The 20074-nt window shown below is 43.6% G+C and overlaps 1 protein-coding gene across 1 annotated transcript; it reads right to left on the minus strand.

Annotated features, from left to right (window-relative positions):
* Window positions 1-6128: 6128 nt before the first annotated feature.
* Window positions 6129-18971, minus strand: ATMIN (ATM interactor). The gene is made up of 4 exons (XM_054048730.1): window positions 18728-18971; window positions 10964-11089; window positions 9268-9467; window positions 6129-8250 (listed from the first exon to the last, which is right to left on the minus strand). Exons 1-4 carry the CDS (start codon window positions 18965-18967, stop codon window positions 6417-6419), a joined length of 2400 nt encoding a protein of 799 aa, XP_053904705.1. The 5' UTR covers window positions 18968-18971; the 3' UTR covers window positions 6129-6416.
* Window positions 18972-20074: the final 1103 nt, after the last annotated feature.

Genomic DNA, 20074 nt, shown 5'->3' on the forward strand with positions numbered 1-20074 from the left:
TAGACAGACAAGATAACATGCAACTTTATTTACAGCCAGCCAAGGAAAGTAGAGCACCTTCATCTTAACTCATGCTTCAGGGCACGGTAAAATGATTGTGACAGACCAGGGAAGAATTCATCTCTGGCTGAAAGAAAGTATTATATGGTTGTCTAAAGGTCCGATCCGAAAGCCCACTGAGAGCAACAGAGATACTATATACTCCAATGACTTTAGATTGGACCCTAAAGCATTTTAGGGTTTTTCATTTTCCTTTGAAGGATCAGGTAATGAGCATTGCCAGCGATAGAATACTGGATTTGATTAACCAGTTGGCTGATTCATAATGGCAAAACGTACATTCAAGTTTTTCCCCACAAACAAACAGGTCATGGGATGCATGGTTAGGTGACCAATCACAGCCTGTGTGAGTCTAAAATGGAAGTGGAGTTCAGAGTGGTCTAACACAGGTGTAAGAGATCCAATAGTTGCAAGGATGAGAAATTGGGATAAAGCAGGAAATGCAAGAAAATAGTGCAAGTATTACTATTTGGAAACAAGTTTGTATGGAGAGGCTATGGTGAAACCATAGACTATTTTGGGTGCCAAAAACAAGTCTCCCTTTATTCACCAGCCAGCCCATTACAGCCAACAAAAGGGTAGTGAAACATCTAAGTCATTGTTAACAACACTGGGAAAGAATCCTGCCTAAAATCAATTTTGCAGACTGACACACTTAAGGTAGTGCAAATTATTTTGGAAGGGCAGTGCAAGAAAAATTGAAATTGAAAAAAGAAAAAAAAATTAGTTTGGAAGAGTTAAATATTAACTGAAGATTTCAAATCAAGTTTTAATGCATTTGTTCAGTGCCTAGCACAATAGGGCCAAATTTGGTTGTCACCTCTCTTGCCTATTACAAGTGTTAATTAATAAATCCAGAACTAGGGATATCTTCCTTTAGTGCAGGGATCGGCAAAGTTTGGCACGCGGCTCGTCAGGGTAAGCACCCGCGGTTCGCCGTCCTGGGCCAATGGGGGCGGCAGGAAGCCGTGACCAGCACATCGCTCGCCCGCGCCGCTTCCTGCCACCCCCATTGGAGCAGGACGGTGAACTGCGGCCAGCGGGGCTGCGATCGGCCAAACCTGCCGCGTCAGCAGGTAAATAAACTGGCCCGGCCCGCCAGGGTGCTTACCCTGGCGAGCCGCGTGCCAAACGTTGCCTACTCCTGCTTTAGAGTAAGGAATTTTCCACAGCCTCATTTTCATAATTTCCAATGTAAATAATTTTCTATAATCAGAACAATACATCACATTTGTTTAGACTGTAGGTAACTTTGGGACTCAAGTGACTCATGTCCATCAAAACAAGGTATATTTACTGTTAAATAAAATCCAGAGGCGTGAAAACAATTTAACAGTTTCAAATTGTGATAATACCATACTCATTTAAGGTAATACCCCAGTATCAAATGTTAATCCTGTGGGGGCTGGGAGAAATGGGGCCAAATTCAGCATCAAAGCCCTATTGTATTACTGTGCTCTGTAATTGCATATTTTAGAGAACTGAAATAAGACAACCATTCATGGGTACCAGCAGTGTAAACTCATTTCTATTGAAAAAATGCTGCTGGTTTCCTTTAGGCCATAGTCACTGGTAACAGTGCATGCACAATTCACTCCTTTGTAAACAGAGTTTTAGGCTTAAACCAAAGAAAGGATAACCTGTGGCTCAGCATCATGAGCCTGTGGGGTGGCTAGCTATTCTACTTGGGTGGCTAGTAGTGGGAAACTTACCTGCTGTAATTCCACTCTCTGAACGCATCATAGAAATTGATCCCCACTCTTGAGTTTTGGGCTTCTGGAACAAAGCCTGAACTTCCAAAATGTGAAGTTGTGCAGGGCCGCTGAGTCCACACAACAGCTCCTCTTCCACAGAAGGTGGTACGTTTCACCTCTGTAGAGCATGCTTGTTCCCTTCTTTTTGAGCAAGAGGTTTAAGCAATTACCTATGAGAACTTACGTATCTAACCGCTTCAGTTTGAGATGTCAGTATAATCAGTGCATCAGTTGGATGGCCACAGCCATCTATGCACTAAGAAATGCATTCTCTGGTTCTACAATAAAGCAGTGGGAAAGTACTCCTAAAACCAAAGCATAAACATTGCTACAAATAGTAACAAATAAAATGGATTCATCCAGCCATAGTTCATCTGTCTCTCAAGAATTGGATGGGTGAGAAGGAATCCAGTCATGCATCTTCAGAGAATCAGAATTACATGCAAGTAATTTCCCCTTCTCTCAATATACCATGCTGACTGGGTTCCTGCTGACGCGGCAGGTTTCTAGAGACCAAGAAACTTGAGGGGAGTTTCCACAAAGCAGCAGACTCACCAAATCATGGAGAACTAGAATGGCAAAAGGCAGTTTTGTACACTCAAGATTGTGGAGACTTCCAGGACACTTCCCAATCTGAGAATGTCAGGGAAATATTAAATAGGGGACAAGCAGCATAGGGCATGCATTGCAAGGCAGGTATGTAGAAGGATTTATTGTTTGCATTACACAATTTCAAATAGGGATACAGATGCCCACCAGCTGAGCCTGTCGGCTTGATAATAAAACATTTAAGAAAGCAGGAAAAGCCAAAAGCCTCCCCAAGAAAAGACTGATTTGACAAAGGAATATCCTGCAACAGAAGAGTCACCTCCATCTAGCATATTGGTTAAGTCCTACATAGTAAAGAGGGAAACATTCTCAGTTTTGCGTTGGGAGCGGTCACTAGAAAGGACGGGCTATAGATCACTTCCATCAGGTCTCCAGAAACAAAAACTTCTACATAGATGAGTGACCGGTTAGTGTCAAACATACATCCAATACCCCCCCCTCTTCCTGTGGGTAAGCAAGTGTTCCTTTGCTTTACAAAACTGAAAACAGGATCTTGGATCCTTATTATTACTAGTGAACAAAATATACTAAGGAGTTGCTCTGGGATCCGTGCATGACTTTTAAAATGACCAACTAAGCATATACTTGAAGGGATATGCCGAGTGCTTAATCCAGCCTCCTCCTTTCTGCTGCAGCCAAAAGGGTTACTCCTTTAGTCAATAAAGTAACTGGACATACACCAGCTTAGTGAGAGGCAACACAACATTGAAGATAAGATGCACAAGTTTGAGAGAGAGAGAAGCCAAAACTCTAGAGCTCAATAATGACCCTAGATTAGTAAACATGCCCCAAGGTTACCAAAGAATAGACCAGAGACTGCAATGAGCTCAGGTAGCCAACACGCATCCCAAATACATCTACAAATAGAAAATGTGGCTACCTAAAGGCAATTACCAATTGGACAGCACAGGAAGCTGCATAATTTGACTTAGTGGAATTTGAATGAAGATCTGGTGACCACAGTTAAAGGAGAGAGGCTCAGGCTTCATCATTTGTCTATATGAATTATGTATTTTGTTCTTCTTTGGACTTCAGGCCCACTGGAATCATGTCTTATGGTGCATCTAACCACAAGTACCAGAATACTATTGCAAAAATCAAAATTCAAGTTTCACTATGGTCTGAGCTGGTACTTGCCACCTTCTGGCAAATACTCCCAGTTAGAACAGTGTGCCACCTTCTGGCAAATACTCAGTGTTAGAACAGTGTATCACGTTTCTCTCAGTTTATGAAGACTGCAGGACTCAAGGCCTCTGGACAGCTCAAACTGGGTGCTCTGGTGCAAAGCACAAACCTTATCTTCTCCAAGGCAGACACAGATGGGCAAACCTCTCCAACAAGTTGTTCTTGTGCCTGAGAGCGGCTCCAAGATATACTGATGTATCTGACTTCCTCATCTGGAGGAATCAGGATTGTGATGTCCAATGTTCCAAGATACCTACAGACAATGCCTTACTGATTGGCACACTACAACAGTGCCCCAAAATGCAACTCTGAAACACTGGCCTGAAGAGTGGGCTGAAGAGGCATAGAAAATTGGTGTGCCTGGGAGCTGAGGTATGCAATCCATCCACTGCACATCACACTAAGCTACCCCCATCACAGCATCATTTTGGTGTACTAAGACAAGTGATCATGCAGCAGTTGGGGTTGGGTAAAAGCGGTCTGAAATGCTCTGAGGCACCTCAAATTCACTTCCTTGGCACTAGTGCTGTGGGTGAACATCTGCCTAGTGCAGCAGGGGAACAGCTGGGCAATGCACCCGTACATCATGTAAATTACTCCATAGCGTTGGTGTCAGGTATGTTAAGGGTGACCTATTTGTACACAGACAGGCCAATGCTCCAAGTCCCCTCAAAGATACCGACTGGCATTCTTGTCAGAAATACACCAAGCCTCTGTTCTGCGCCACCACCAGGTAGCACTGACCCAGCATATTGGAAGTAGGAACAGCAAATGAGCTCCAGGACTCCAAGATGTGCCTGTGTTGGGAGAGTATCACTGTCGCGCCCAGCTCTGATGTGATCCAAGATTATCTGCTACTGCATCAAGCTCCAACTGCACAGCAAGCCCTGATAGAGCAATGGTGCTGCCAGTGCCCTGCAAGTTCACCATACTCTGATGAAATGGTAAGGCAATCTAGGGCCCAACATTACAAAGTCCTCTGGTGTGCCGAGCTCTGACAACATGCTAAGACAACAGATCTTGCTAGTGTGTTGAGACATTCTGACCCCACTGCAGTACTCCAAACACCAATGGAGCCACAACCATCTGAATCCTGGAATTCCACTGCAATTGCCACCACCACTCAGGCTGCACCAAACCAAATCACACTTTGAGTCTCCTACCAACACAGATAGAGAATTGTGCCTTTTACACACTGATCTTCAGAGCTGTGCCCTTTCCATAAACTGGAGCATGGAATCTGTTCCAAATATTTCTGGATGGGACACACAGGTGCTCTAAGGCAAGGTACAGCTGCAACCAGCCTTCCAGACTGACCTTCAAGGCAGAACTGGATGCTCCTGAAATAAAGTTACAAGAAAATACAAAAGTTAGTAACACCTCAGAAATACTAAAAGAAAGAAAAAAAAAAAAAAGTGATGCAAGGCTGAAGACTGGAGCTCACAGCAGAAATTCACATCAGAATAACTGCCTCTCCATTGAAATATATGACTGTTGTAACTGACCAGTTAGGAGAAGACAGTAGATGAAGGAAATCTCCATGCTTTGAGTATCATCAGCTTTTAACAGATGACTGCTGAAGGGGAATGTTTTACAGTGAAACCAGGGGCAGGAGGGGCTGCTGAGCTCACTGTGCAGAGGACCAATGTACCTGCTGCTATACAGGGAAGTCAGCAGCCTCAAACACTCTGAACTTTAGGGAGAACTCCCTAGACTGTTCTGGAAGAGTAAGATTTAAGAGTAGTAATTTAGTCAACAGGCTTTCAGAGAACTCAGTCGTTACAAGTCTAATAGTTTCTATGGTTTTTGGTAAGGTTCGTAGTTATAGTCTAACCAATATACTATTCCTCAAATTAGCAAATAACTGTGCTATGGGTAGGTGAATTACAATGTAACCTGATGATTTGTTCTGATCTTTCACTCACACAGACATTCTAATATTTAGAATTTCCTTGATTTTGTTTGCATCAGAACCAGGGTTTCTTGCAAATCACAGTTTAGAAACACAAATCCCTCCTTGAAAAGTCCAAAAATACTTTAGACCTGTATGCTGTTTTATTACAGTATGTGCAGTGAAGTTACTGCATGATAACTTTCAGAGTTAAGTATCTCAAAAATTCTTTTTAATACCCTGTTAACACCAACACTTATTATATCAATTCAGAGAGAATTAAAAACAAGTGTCGCTACTCACATTAGTTGCACTTTAAATTATATACGCAATAATCAGCACATTTGTGATCCAGGTTCATTTTTGGGACAACTGCTTGGAAACTACATCTACTAATAAATTCCTCAACATCTATTTTTGTATAGGACGGGTAAATCTTGCCATATTATAATCTTGTCAAATCTAAGACCTTAAAAGAACAAAAAGCAGCTTATGCCAAAAAGGGCTTTTTTGGTGAGCGAGATGTGTCAGGATTAGATAGGCCTACTTTTGCGTCAAGACAGTAAGCCCAGGTCTGAGCCAGAAGTATATAGTTATAGACAAATATAAAAGCCTGAATGGAGGTTCAATGGACGTGTCGATATAGCTTTATAACAGATCAACAACGGTAGGCACCACGAGGACATTCACTTTAAAAGTTCAAACTTACATTAACAGGTTACAAACATGTATACATATTCTATGTTTAAGTTACATATACAACAGCTTAAGTACCTTATGCATGAAAAGGTTTTTTTAGACCAACTGCATATGGGCAACTACATTCAACGTAGATAACTTGGTCAGTCCCTTCTCCCGCTCCCCACCCCAATAACTTAGTTTCAAACCACAAGGAAAACAATGTTATTAAGTAGCACTCAATGGCTTGTTCCAAACTTCTGACAAACCAAGGAACACAATTCTGCACAGGTCTGTGTTTCTACTGAACTGAACTGTGACTCCATTGTATTCCAGGCCAAGTCAGCCAGAAGAAAGTCATCCATAGCTGTCTGTGTCTCATTGCTGGTAAGGAATAGGCTTCCAAGGGTCTCAAAGCAGCTATCCATAGTCTGTGTTTCAGCACTATTCAGCTGGACTTTATTTTCTATATTTTGACTAGGTATATTTTTAGCAGCAGAGGGTATTTCTGTCTGGGTTTCGGTATCAGATGAGTCAGTGCTCATGGAGAAGCTGGACTGCTTCAAAATACTTCCCAAAGGCAAATGGGTGCTACTGTCTAAGAAGGAATTTAAGTCTGTCTGTGTCTGGGTATCAAACATTTCCAAACCTAAGAAGTTAGAATTTCCTCTGCAGCTATAGGATTGAGTGGCACTGTCCGAAAAAAATAAGTCAGTCTGTGTTTCAATGTCCAGAGATTCCAAGACCGGCTCAGAGTTCAGGTTACCAAGTTCACTCTCCTCAGTTTGTGTTTGAATATTGGAAGCTGAAAAGAACTCTTCAATGTCAAAGTCTATTCCCGTGCTCTGTGTAGGGCCAGATGGCAGATGTGTATCAGCACCAGAGCTAGTGTCAGACAAAAGACCACGATTATCCAATGTCTGGCCAGACATGTTACCTGAAAAGATGTTTTCCAGATCACTTAGTAAGTCCATTGTCTGGGTTTGATTATCTGTCATATTTTGCTGTGGGAGTATATTAGTCTGTGTATTGAAGTTGATAATGGGTTCAGATTTTATTGTATCCTGACTCAGGGTCTTGCAGTTACTTCTTTGTAGCAATCTTTGATCCATGTTTGCAGCCATTAAATTGTTTTCTGTGAGCCCAATCTGGGTTGAGACATTGTACGCTGAATGAACACTGTCAAAAATGTCATTGCACATTACAGCCTGGTCCATTTGTACTCTCCCATCAATAGAGTTCTGCGTTCTATTGGTTTGAGTCTCTCTAGAAACACCACCTGACTGGAAACAAGCCTGAGCAAAAGCATCAGTCTGGGCAGCTATGGATGAAGTCAGTTTAGAACTGGGCAACAGTGTCTGAGTCTGAACACTAACTGGTAGCGAAACCTGTGAACTGAATGTCAGGTCTGTCTGAGAGCAAGAGGATACAGAAGAATCAGGAGTCCAGGCTGCAGCTGGCATAAAGTTCTGTGAAATGTAAGATAAGTCAGTTTGTACATTTATTGAAGAGATTTTATTCTTGTGACACATGCTCCCCAGCTCTTGTACTGTACTATTTGATGTTACCTTACCCAAATTGACTTGAACACTGGTGCTAACTGGTTCAACACCAGAATTTGCCGTTTTTGAAATAGGCACTGTGTCTTTAAATACAAGTGCTTCAGCCTCCAATGCTGGTATCAGAATTCCTATAGACTGAGGTAATAAGTGAACAGTACTCATAACAGAGCCTTGATTATCAACAGCCACTACAACAGGTTTGACAGAGGAATCTGTTGCTGATACAAAAATAGGCAAGTGAGCAAACTGCATTACTGGAAGTTTAACCAAAGCTACTTTGGGCTTTGGCAAAAGCATCTTCGGCGTACACTTTGGCTGTGAGAGCGTTTGCTTACTGATATTAGAACTGCAGGAGCCTTCAAAGGAGGCCATTAGTTTCATCTCAGATGATTCCAATTCCTGAGTGCAAGTACTACTGGTGCGTGCACTGATGAATGCTTCACTCGTTTTCTCTGCCAAGTGCTGATTGGAAACCTCACTGCACATTTTCCTTTTCTTACTAGGTGGATCCCTGTAAACATGATACATTAAGAATTTATCTCACAGTTTAGAGACCAACAACAAAATCCTCCCTCCCAACTCTTTCAATCATGGCACTAGACCTTGTGGGAGTGGAGGTATAAGTTAAATCCTTCCGTAGGTCTGAATTGGCAGAAAAACTAATCCTGACCATGAGATTTTTTTTTTTTTACTTTAATAATGAAGAGAATGAGGAAAATGCTAAAAGAGTAACCTCTCAGCATTTTGGGTTATGGTGTTTAAGAAAACGTTCAAAGAGTTTCCAAAGTAGGTAGTTACAGTGTTATAGAAAATTGGAGCCTAGGTTTTCTAACCGTTGCATACAAGAATGCACAAGTATTATAATCTTGCAGCATCTCACTCTGCAAAACACATACAGTAGTAGGATTCAGTAAATAGATTGCTTCATGCATGCACACTATTAGGAAGATTTATGCACATTTTATAGATGGCAATTTTTAATACTTATCTTTTTATTAACTGCCAATCTTATTGTTTTACTAATGAAAGCAACGGACACTTATGGTGCTGTATAAGTGTTAAGAGTAAAAATATTTAATTAACATTGCTTACTTCAGGCTACAGAACTACACTGGGCGTGCACATTCCCCATCCAAGAGCATTCCCTTTCTACTTTCATAGGACTGCAGGTCACACAGTTCCAACAAGAATCAATAGTAGCTCTAACAACAAATGCAATAAATGTCACCAGCAATAAGAGGACCACAGCTGGTAGCACTTCTTGTGCTAGACACTAGAAGCTTGATCTTACATAGTACTGGACACTCAATTCCCATTGCCATCAATGGAGCTAGGACTGCTTTAAGTAACGGAAGGAAGAAGTAGCAAACTGCATTCGTGTTAGTGGGAGTTAACTGCATATAGGTAGGAGACGGGCCCACCTCCTATCAACCGAAAGGAGTTAATTATGAGGCACATGTAGGAAGATGTCATAATACTTAATACAAAATAAATTAAATCACTTAATTAACAATAGCTTCACTGTTACCTGTGCTCTGCAGGGATCTCATGGCCAGTTCTGTAAACATGAGACAGTAATGCTGTTCTGCTGGCATAAGGGCACCCACAAGTACATTGGAAAGTCTTGCCACAGTCTTCTATATGTCGTTTCAAGTCCCATTCCGTGCCATATGAGTTGCTACATTTATCACATTTGTGCTTCTTTTCAGCATGCATTTTCATAAAGTGCTAAAATTCACAGTGAAAGTTAGACAAGTTAGCAATACAAAGGAATTGGTTAAGAGTCATTTCTTTACAAGACAGATACAGTGTTACACATGCAAAACAATTTAGGAGATATGCTAGTCTTGGAGAAGAGTGAAAAAACTATCCTTAATTAGAAACAGTTTTAAGAATTCAATAGAAATATTTAGGCATTTCATTGAAAAAAGATTTAAAAATTTAAATATTTTCTTGCACTGCTCGAGGCACAAACAATACAATACTATTCTAAAGCCGTGAGAACTACACAATGAAGAGAAGTCTAGTTTCATTGTCCAAGCTGAGGTGAGGGCAAAAAGTAAACAATGAAAAATTGCTTAAATTAGTTTTAATAGTTTTAATTAGTTATTTGTATATAAAAAAAACAGTAGTTTAAATGTGATTTTACACCATCATTGACCTTCTAATTAATTTCCCTTGTTTTACTTGGGAATAAGTCTTCATACAATACCAGAGAATGAACTTGTTGGCAATCTCATACACCTGGTCATTCATTTTATGTCATCAATTCCCACAGCTTTTAGATATAGATTAACTACTGCCACTTAACACTTACAGGGCCTCCTCCTGTACCATTGACATCAATGGGAGATTTGCCATTGACTTCAGTGGGCACAGGATCAAGCCCACAGTGCCTCTCATTCAAGGATCTTGCTGTTTATTAACATTATTTAAATAATCAAAATACCCATCCTGAGAGAGGCATTCTCTCTCTTTCAAAAAAAACACTAGAACAAAGAGGAGAGGCTAAGTGAGTTGTCCAAAGTTCCCAGAGCAAGTAAACAGAACCCTTTATTTATGGCCCTGAGCGCTAGCCACTAGACCACATCACTACCATGCTGGATCATGCAACTGACTGACACTGAAGATGAGTCACAAATGTTGGCAGTTGGATTTTCAACAGAAAATAATACTTTTCATAAAGAATGCATAAGTGACATTTTCTTAACAAGAGAGAATCCTGATTAACATGCAACAGAAAGTCATCAGTCTAAAGACATCAACTCTTGAGACAAAAGTACAGGAGTTAGTCTTATTTCTTATCCATTTAAAATGGCTAATAATTTTAAACCAGCTTATTGCCCTTCGTCTTTTTGTTATAATTGGACATTTATGGAAAAATGTTAGCCATAGGTTAGCTCTTTGGAAAATTTGTATCTGAATGACCTTTTCTAAGTTTTTCATTTTTTTTTTAATCAATTTTTTTTTAAATGAGAACATGCCAGTGCCTGTTAGACACAAAGGCCCAAGTCTTCTTCCAAAGTGGATGTGCAAACTGCCATCTGCACACAAACTGGGATTTCTCCACACACTTGCTCTGCAACTTGAGTATACACATTGGGACGTCTGGCACGTGTGTTTGGATACAGGAAGGTATATTCACTCTTGAAGATTGGCCCATGTTGTCCCCAGATTCCTCTTATACTATTACTCAAGGAAAAGTAGTCCAGAAAAAAAAATACCTGTTTTACAAGTGAAAATTGGGAAAATGGTCTGTTTGGTCCTCTAGGGCAGCCTTCAATAGGACAGCAGTAGAATTTCTGTGTAGTTTTCAAACCCTTCCTTATTGATGCATTTATTTTTCCATCCTGAAAAAGTACATTTTTATTAAAAGTTGGCAAATGGGTCTGTACTATTAATAAAGTGTTCAGAATACAGATTAAATTTTGCTCAACGTTTACCAGCCTTGACATTCAAGCTGAAAACTCTTTGCTAAGTGAATTGGTAGATTACCCAGCTCAAATGGAATTGCTTATCTGTTCAGATACTATTTTGTAACTATACCAGCAGAACTCTTCAGGAATCACAATTGATGATCCTAGAGCAGTATGCTATTATTTTACTTCCAAATATTAAATTCTCCCCACCATAGAGGAAATACTTTCAGAATCTAAACAATTTATACATGATATTTCTTAACCTTTTAGAGTCCAAAATGAATGGATCTAAATATTCACTGCATTTCACTAAATATTTACAGTGTTCCAATACACTGTAGTTTTAATTTTTCAGAATTGCATTATGCTTGGTGTTTCCAACCGGTAAGGTTTCTACTTTACAATTTATATTTGCCTGGAACAATCACACTGCCATTAAAGTTGCTGAAACAAGTAAAATTAAAGAACTAGAGTTCCATGTGCCACTTAATAAACTTTTTGTGTGTGCTTGTATGCAGTCTAGATGTTCACAGCACTATACTACAGAACCAGAATACCAATAGGGACAGATTCTGCTTAGCTGTCTCTGGAAGAAACATCTCCCTCCCTAAGGAAGATTCCCTCAGTCTCAACCACATTATTCTGCTTTCCACATATTTCAGCCACCTGTGCCTGGACACTTAGGGATAGTAGCAGGCTACTAACTAAGAAGGAATTTTGGGCTAAAATACTCAGCTGCACCCGAGCAAAACACAGTGCTGCTGGGAAGCATAAAGACAAAAGTAGCACCTCTTCTGTCCCTCCAGATCCTGGAACTGGCTGGGGATTACACTATAGGCACTACAACCCTGGAGATCTCTCTCTGGTACCAACTTCTGCAGTGTGAAATTAGATTTAACTTGCTCTGATGCGTCCAGGGGCAGACTGCTAATCTGATGTTGGATCCAGGAACCAGCCCCATAAGGCCTCCCTGATGAAGGCACAGAGCCTCTGCTGCTTATCAATGCAAGCTCAAGGTGTGAAGGCCCTACGATAGAGCAGCAATCCAAGTAATGGTTTACCACCCCAGGCAGAATAGCAGGTACCCACATCTGTCTCCAGAACATAGAGGGACACATCACAACACTGCTTACATACATCCTTCTTACTTGAGACCTCAGAACCCTGATAGACATATTGGTAATAGCCAGAGAACCGTAGGGCCAAAATAAAAACCTACCAGTACAACAGTGCAACACCAGAAGTTGAGTTTTGGATTAAAAAGAACCAAGAAATCACCCCGGGAACAGAGAGAAGGTCCCTGCACCTGACCACAGAAATGCATAAGCTGAGGTAGTTTGGGACTGCACAACATTTTTATAACTTCTGCTTCAAACATCTTAAGTGAGAAGGGTGCTCATGCAGCTCCAACAGGCGTCATTTTCCAGAAAGTTTCTGCAGCATAGCATGAGGCGAATCAAAGTGAAGCTTTAACAGCTACCAAACCAAGATACATTACGTCTTCAATGAATGGAACATAATCAATGCTATACAAGTTTGTCAAGCAACTTATGTTTCTAAGCATTCAAACCTGGTTTCTAGTAAAAGACATTTTGTTGCAAGTTAGTTTTACTAATACTACAAGTCCATACAATGAAGTTCAAAGAATATAATGAATGAGATGGTCAACTCTCTATTTTCACCAAAAGCAAACCTAACAGATTCTTGAACTTTGTCAATTAAATGTTTTGTGGAGTTTTGGGATAAAGTTTTTACTTTCACCTCTTTTCCTCTGACTCTTGAAAGTATCAAAATTAATTACAGTCCGAGAAAACTAAAAACCACTAAGTTCCAAGATCGTTATCTTGTTACACCACGGTCCACCACCACGACATTACTAAGGGTCAGATTGATTATTTATGTTGTAAAGGTTTAGTACAGAGGTTCTCAAACTGTGGGTCGGGACTCCACAATCCCGTTTTAATGGGGTCGCTAAGCCTGGCGTTAGATTTGCTGCGGTCTGGGGCCCAAGCCCACCTTCCGGGCTGAAGCATGAGGACTTCAGTCAATGGTGGAAGGGCTTTAGCTTTGACCCGCTGCCGGGGGCAGTGGGGCTTGGGATTGGTCTTTGGCCCCCCTACCCAGTGGGGGCTTCGGCTTTGATCTCCCCAGCCAGCGTGGTGGGTCGCAGGTGGGCTCAGGCTTCGGTCCCCCACTCCTGGGGCCAGGTAGTAAATTTTGTTGTCAGAAGGGGGTCATGATGCAATGAAGTTTGAGAACCCCTGGTATGGTAGGTGCGTAAAGAAGCAGATAGTCACCTAGTGGAATTATCAAAAGCACCCTAGACAGTCAGTGATAGCTAGGTGTCTAGGCACTTTTGATAATTCCACTAGGTGACTATCTGCTTTTTTAGGCACTTAGTTAGCAAGTTGGACTTACCTGCTAAAAGGGTTTAGTAAGAGAGGTAAGCTGTAAAACAATGCTGAATATGGAAGAGGCAACTCTAGATATATTAGTAAAAAGTTTCCAAAGTTGGGACTATGTGTATGTAGCTCTAAACTAAAGTATCATTCAGTCAGTCACGACCAGGTAAAGTGTCATTAGAATCTGTATCTCCAAAAATCTAATCTCCATAGACACTATGTGTCTGAGCCACACAAGTGTTCCAATACTAGCCTAAGCTATTACCAAATGGAAAGTTGAGTACAAGGAATCTCATGAGTGTTCACGGCACTGTGATAACAGGTCTGAGAGCTATTACAGCAGTTTATGTGGAGAAAGAACACATTGTATTTTCTTCCCTGATAGCAAACTTGGAACACAACAGTTAAATAGTGCAGTAACTATGGTTCAAAACGATGGCCTGCGTGGATCCAGGAGTGCTGTGTGCACCTCAAAGCACAAGCTTGGAATGTTTAGAAGAACAATGTCTGCTGAAACTGCGCACAAATCCTATGTATCCCTCTCCAACCTGGAGACTTTCATAAATAACCAACCCTCCACACAAATGGACTTTACTAAAATAAGACAGGAGATCTACATTACACACTTCACCTCTCTACAAAGGAAAAAGGACCGTAAGCTATCTAAAATCCTACCTGCCACATGGGGTCACAACAGGGGTACCCCTAAGTCACCCAGCAATATTGTCAATTTATCCAGCTACACACTCAACCCAGTAGAAGAGTCTGTCCTATCTCGGGGACTCTCTTTTTGCCCCAGCACCCCCACGAACATGATACAGTTCTGCGGTGATCTGGAAGCCTACTTTCGCCGCCTCCGACTCAAAGAATACTTTCAAGATAACACTGAACAGCGCACTGATACACAGATACCCTTCCACCAACAACACAGAAAGAAGAACTCCACATGGACTCCTCCTGAGGGTCGAAATGACAGTCTGGACCTATACATAGAATGCTTCTGCCAACGTGCACAGGCAGAAATTGTGGAAAAACAACATCGGTTGCCTCATAACCTAAGTCGTGCAGAATACAATGTCATCCACAGCCTCAGAAACCACCCTGACATTATCATCAAAGATGCTGATAAAGGAGGTGCTGTTGTCATCATGAACAGGTCTGACTACCAGAAGGAGGCTGCCAGACAACTCTCCAATACCAAATTCTACAGGCCACTTTCCTCAGATCCCACTGAGGAATACACTAAGAAACTGCACCATCTACTCACGACACTCCCTACACTAACACAGGAACAAATCAGCATATCCTTAGAGCCCCGACCGGGGTTATTCTATCTACTACCTAAGATCCACAAACCTGGAAATCCTGGACGCCCCATCATCTCGGGCATTGGCACTCTCACTGAAGGACTGTCTGGATATGTGGACTCCCTACTCAGACCCTACACCACTAGCACTCCCAGCTATCTCCGTGACACCACAGATTTCCTGAGAAAACTACAATGCATTGGTGACCTCCCAGAAAACACCATCCTAGCCACCATGGATGTAGAGGCTCTCTACACAAACATCCCACACACAGATGGAAGACAAGCTGTCAGGAACAGTATCCCTGATGATGACGCAGCACAACTTATTGCTGAGCTCTGTGACTTTATCCCCACGCACAATTATTTCAAATTTGGTGACAATATATACCTCCAGACCAGTGGCACCGCTATGGGCACCCGCATGGCCCCACAATATGCCAACATTTTTATGGCTGACCGGGAACAACGGTTCCTCAGCTCTCGTCCACTCATGCCCCTTCTCTACCTATGCTATCTTGATGACATCTTCATCATCTGGACCCATGGGAAGGAGACCCTGGAAGAATTCCACCATGATTTCAACAGCTTCCACCCCACCATCAACCTCAGCCTGGACCAATCTACACGGAGGTCCACTTCCTAGACACCACCGTACAAATAAGCGATGGCCACATTAACACCACTCTATACCGAAAACCCACCGACCGCTACGCCTACCTTCATGCCTCCAGCTTCCATCCCGGTCACATCACACGATCCATCATCTACAGCCAAGCACTGAGGTACAATCGCATCTGCTCCAACTCCTCAGACAGAGACCAACACCTACAAGATCTTCACCAAGCATTCTCAAAACTACGATACCCACACAAAGAAATAAAGAAACAAATCAGCAGAGCCAGACGTGTACCCAGAAGCCTCCTGCTACAAGACAGGCCCAAAAGAGAAACCAACAGAACTCTACTGGCCACCACCTACAGTCCTCAGCTTAAACTTCTCCATCGCATCATCAGTGATCTACAACCCATCCTGGACAATGATCCCTCACTTTCAGACCTTGGGAGGCAGGCCAGTCCTCGTCCACAGACAACCTGCCAACCTTAAGCATATTCTCACCAGCAACCACGCACCGCACCATAACAACTTTAACTCAGGAACCAACCCATGCAACAAACCTCAATGCCAACTCTGCCCACATATCTACACCAGCAACACCATCACAGGACCTAACCAGATCAGTTACAACATCACCGGCTCATTCACCTGCACGTCCACCAATGTTATATATGCCATCATATGCCAGCAATGCCCCTCTGCTATGTACATTGGCCAAACTGGACAGTCACTACGCAAGAGGATAAATGGACACAAGTCAGATATCAGGAATGGCAATATACAAAAACCTGTAGGAGAACACTTCAACCTCCCTGGCCACACAATAGCAGATGTGAAGGTAGCCATCTTACAGCAAAAACACTTCAGGACCAGACTCCAAAGAGAAACTGCTGAGCTCCAGTTCATTTGCAAATTTGACACCATCAGATCAGGATTAAACAAAGACTGTGAATGGCTGTCCAACTACAGAAGCAGTTTCTCCTCCCTTGGTGTTCACACCTCAACTGCTAGCAGAGCACCTCACCCTCCCTGATTGAACTAACCTCATTATCTCCATACTGATTTATACCTGCCTCTGGAGATTTCCATTACTTGCATCTGAAGAAGCGAGGTTCTTACCCACGAAAGCTTATGCTCCCAATACTTCTGTTAGCCTTAAAGGTGCCACAGGACCCTCTGTTGCTTTTTATGTATCCCTTGTGTCCCTCAACCACAGGACACATCAGCTGATGCCACTCAATTCCTTCTAATTGCTTTTGAGCTGAGATCCACCTAGGCCAACTTGACCAATAATCAACAAATCTAACTGGCTATTTCCCTAAGAAAATATGAGGTTTTGGTGCCTGGGGAACTATTATATGTTTGTATTCCCGTAGCACAATGTGGCCAGGGCCTCCAGGTACCACAACAATACAAATAATGAATAAAATGATGAATGATCTTTAGAAAGAAAAAAAAACCCAAGCTACTCTTAACAGTATCTGTTATTCTTGAATCTTTTTAAAAAATATATTAAAAGATATCACATACAAAACCACTGAGATACAAACCAAACACTAAGTATGCATATACTGTTAAACAAGTTTATACATTTCACACTGAAGGGCATTCTAAATAAAAAAGCTGTTGCTAGAAAATGCATCATTCTCCCCATTGTAATAGAATAAACATGATACACTAACCTAGAACAGCCCATCAACACCTATATAAATCTTCTAAACAGTGGCTTTAGAAACAATTGGACAGTTTACTGTGTTTCTAAAGAATGCTAACTATCCCTTGCAGAGGGCTTTAAAACTGAGAATGGGACCTTCCCATCTAGATGTTAGATAAATCAGAAGGCAAGAAGGACCCAGGGGACACAGATGTAGTGCTGGACAAATGGTAGGCAGTCAATGCTCAAGTACACACTTGGGGTCAGGTTGGGAGCATGGGTCAGTATGCAGACCTGGTGTGTATTACTTTCGTGCATGCCCAGGGCTGTCAGCACCAGAGATGGCAGTCAATATCAGGACCAAGAGGATCTAGTTTAAGTGCAGACTCACGGACTTTGGTACTTGGAACCAACAGTCTTAGGTGCACACCAAGAGCTCCAAAAGTGCTGGAGCACCCACAGGGAAAAAACATAGTGGGTGCTCAGCTCCTCTCCCTCTCCCCCAGAGCCTCCTGCCCCCTGGCAGGCCCAGCCCATCAGTGCCACCCCCTCCTGCCCCCCAGTGCCTCCCGCCCGCCACAATCAGCTGGAACTGTGGGGGGTGGGGAGGAGGGGCGGCAAGGAGCAGTGGGGGGGGCATACTCAGAGGATGGGCCAGAACAATGGTGGGAAGAGATGGGGCAGGGCCTTGGGGGAAAGGGTGGAGTGGGGGCAGGGCCTGGGGTGGAGCAGGAGTCAAACACCCCCAGGGAAAGGGGAAAGTTGGTGCCTCTGAACAGTTAGACATGGTGCATGCTCAGAAGATCTCAAGAGGTGAGGGATAATGGGGACAAGCAGGATCTACACTTGCTTACATCGTGCACAGTGCTGGGCTGGGGAGTTTGATTCCGTGGCCTTGCTCAGGTGTATGCTAAAAGCCAAGTGTATGCATTTGTGGGAGGGAGGTTCAATACATGGGCCTTCCTTGGATCAGGGTTAGGGGATTTTTGAGGGGTGGAGGGGAGGGCCTGGTTAGACTTGCTCAGGTGCATGCTCAGGAACAAGCAAAATACGGGGTTCAGCACCTGGAGGGTCTTGCTCAGGAACATGCTCAAGGCAAGGGGCATTCGGTATCTGGACCCAGTGGGCTGGGGGTGAGTACCTGGACCTGGTCAGGCTTGCTCAGATGCACACTCAGGGCTGGGGGTAGAGAATATGAAGGGTTTAGTACACAGGCTCAGATACGGGATCAGAGTAGGGAAGGTTTGGTACTTGGACCCCGTGAGCCAGGGATGTGTTGTTCAGGTGCTGGGGGAGGGATAAAAGGGGTTAGGTATCCAGACCAGCGGGGCTGGGAGAGGGTCAGTACCTGAGACAGCCGAGTCTTGCTCAGAGCTGGGAGTGGGGAATATGAGGGGTTCGATACCTGGTCCCAGCAGGCCAAGGGAGGTGGGTCATGCCCAGGTGCACGCTGAGGGGAGGGTCAGTACCCGGAGGCGCTGGGGCACGCCCAGGGCAGGGTCGGGTCGGGTCGGTCCCCGGACCCGCTGGGCTAGGCCCAAGGCAGGGGAGGATTGTACCCAGACCGCTGGGCCGGGGAGGGTCAGTACCTGGACCCGGTGGGCCTTGCTCAGGTGCATGCTCAGGGCCGGGCTGTTGGGCAGGACCTTGCCGCAGCCGGGCACCGTGCAGAGAATGTTGGTCCGCACGGCCCGGGACAGCTCCGTCACCGACGGCCGCACGAGCTCCCGGGGGGCAGGGCGCTCCGCCTCAGGGGCCGGAGCCCGGGGCCACCCCGGCCCCTCTCCGCACCGTCCGGGCTCTGCTGCCGCAGCACCTGGCGCCGCCATGTTGTTTTCGGCCGCTTACAAACAAACCGGCCTAGCAGCAGCAGCAGCACTTCCGGGGGCGGGGGGGGGATGGAGGCAGCTCATCATGTCATCTTGGAACTTGAATATTCATAAGAGACGTGACGGGGCTCGGCGCTGGCCACACCCCTTCGCACTGGCTCCGCCCATGGATTCGCCTCCACTCTGCCCGGCATCGTTCAAGCTTCAGTTTTCCTTCTGGCGCGGGGCTGGGCCGGGTCGCCCCGTCCCCGAATAACCGTCACTCTCTTCTCACGGGGGGGCGCGGGCTCTGGGATAGGGCTGGGACCCAGGGGTTCGGATCGGAGGGCAGGACGGGGATTAGGGTTGGGGCAGGCTCCAGGTCTCCCCTTTTGTCTTGCTTGGTTCTTTACAGACTCAGGAAGACAACCCTCCATTTCAAATCTGTCTCAACAGCCATCACAGTGAGAAACTCAAGTTAAAAAACAGGAGTACTTGTGGCACCTTAGAGACTAATAAATTTGTTAGTCTCTAAGGTGCCACAAGTACTCCTGTTCTTCTTTTTGCAGATACAGGAAACACGGCTGCTACTCTGAAACCTGTCAAATTAAAAAGCTCTTGAAATTGAGATTGTGAATGCTATTCTAGGGCAAAGGGTGAATGTCCTGACAAATTACACAGCACTGAGACAAATGGCAGGATTTAAACCACCCTTCAACTTTAAGACCATCTATAATTTGTCTCCCACTACATCCCCACTTCCTAAACCTTCATTTTCTCTCACTGAGATCACCATTCACATCTCATTGCTTCTTATCTCCTATTGCACCAGTCTGGGTTGATTAAACTAAGGTAGGTCATCTCTCTTTCTGTCCATAATCATATTTTGAAATATATATAAAATAAAAAATTCAGCTATGATATCAGTTTGATCAACTTACAAGCACACAGCATAGTTTTCAGGATTCTTAACCCATGATCACATCCCTTCATCAATCCAGATCCACGCCTATGCTTTTGTGCCAGATTCAGCTTTGATTCCTCTCCTGTGATCTCTACCTCCCAAGCATATTACTGGTAAGAAAATTAAAAAATACCTAATTCTCACATACATTTCAAGTATAGTTT

This window comes from Malaclemys terrapin, chromosome 14 (assembly GCF_027887155.1).
Source record: "Malaclemys terrapin pileata isolate rMalTer1 chromosome 14, rMalTer1.hap1, whole genome shotgun sequence".
Taxonomy (NCBI): Eukaryota; Metazoa; Chordata; order Testudines; family Emydidae; genus Malaclemys; species Malaclemys terrapin.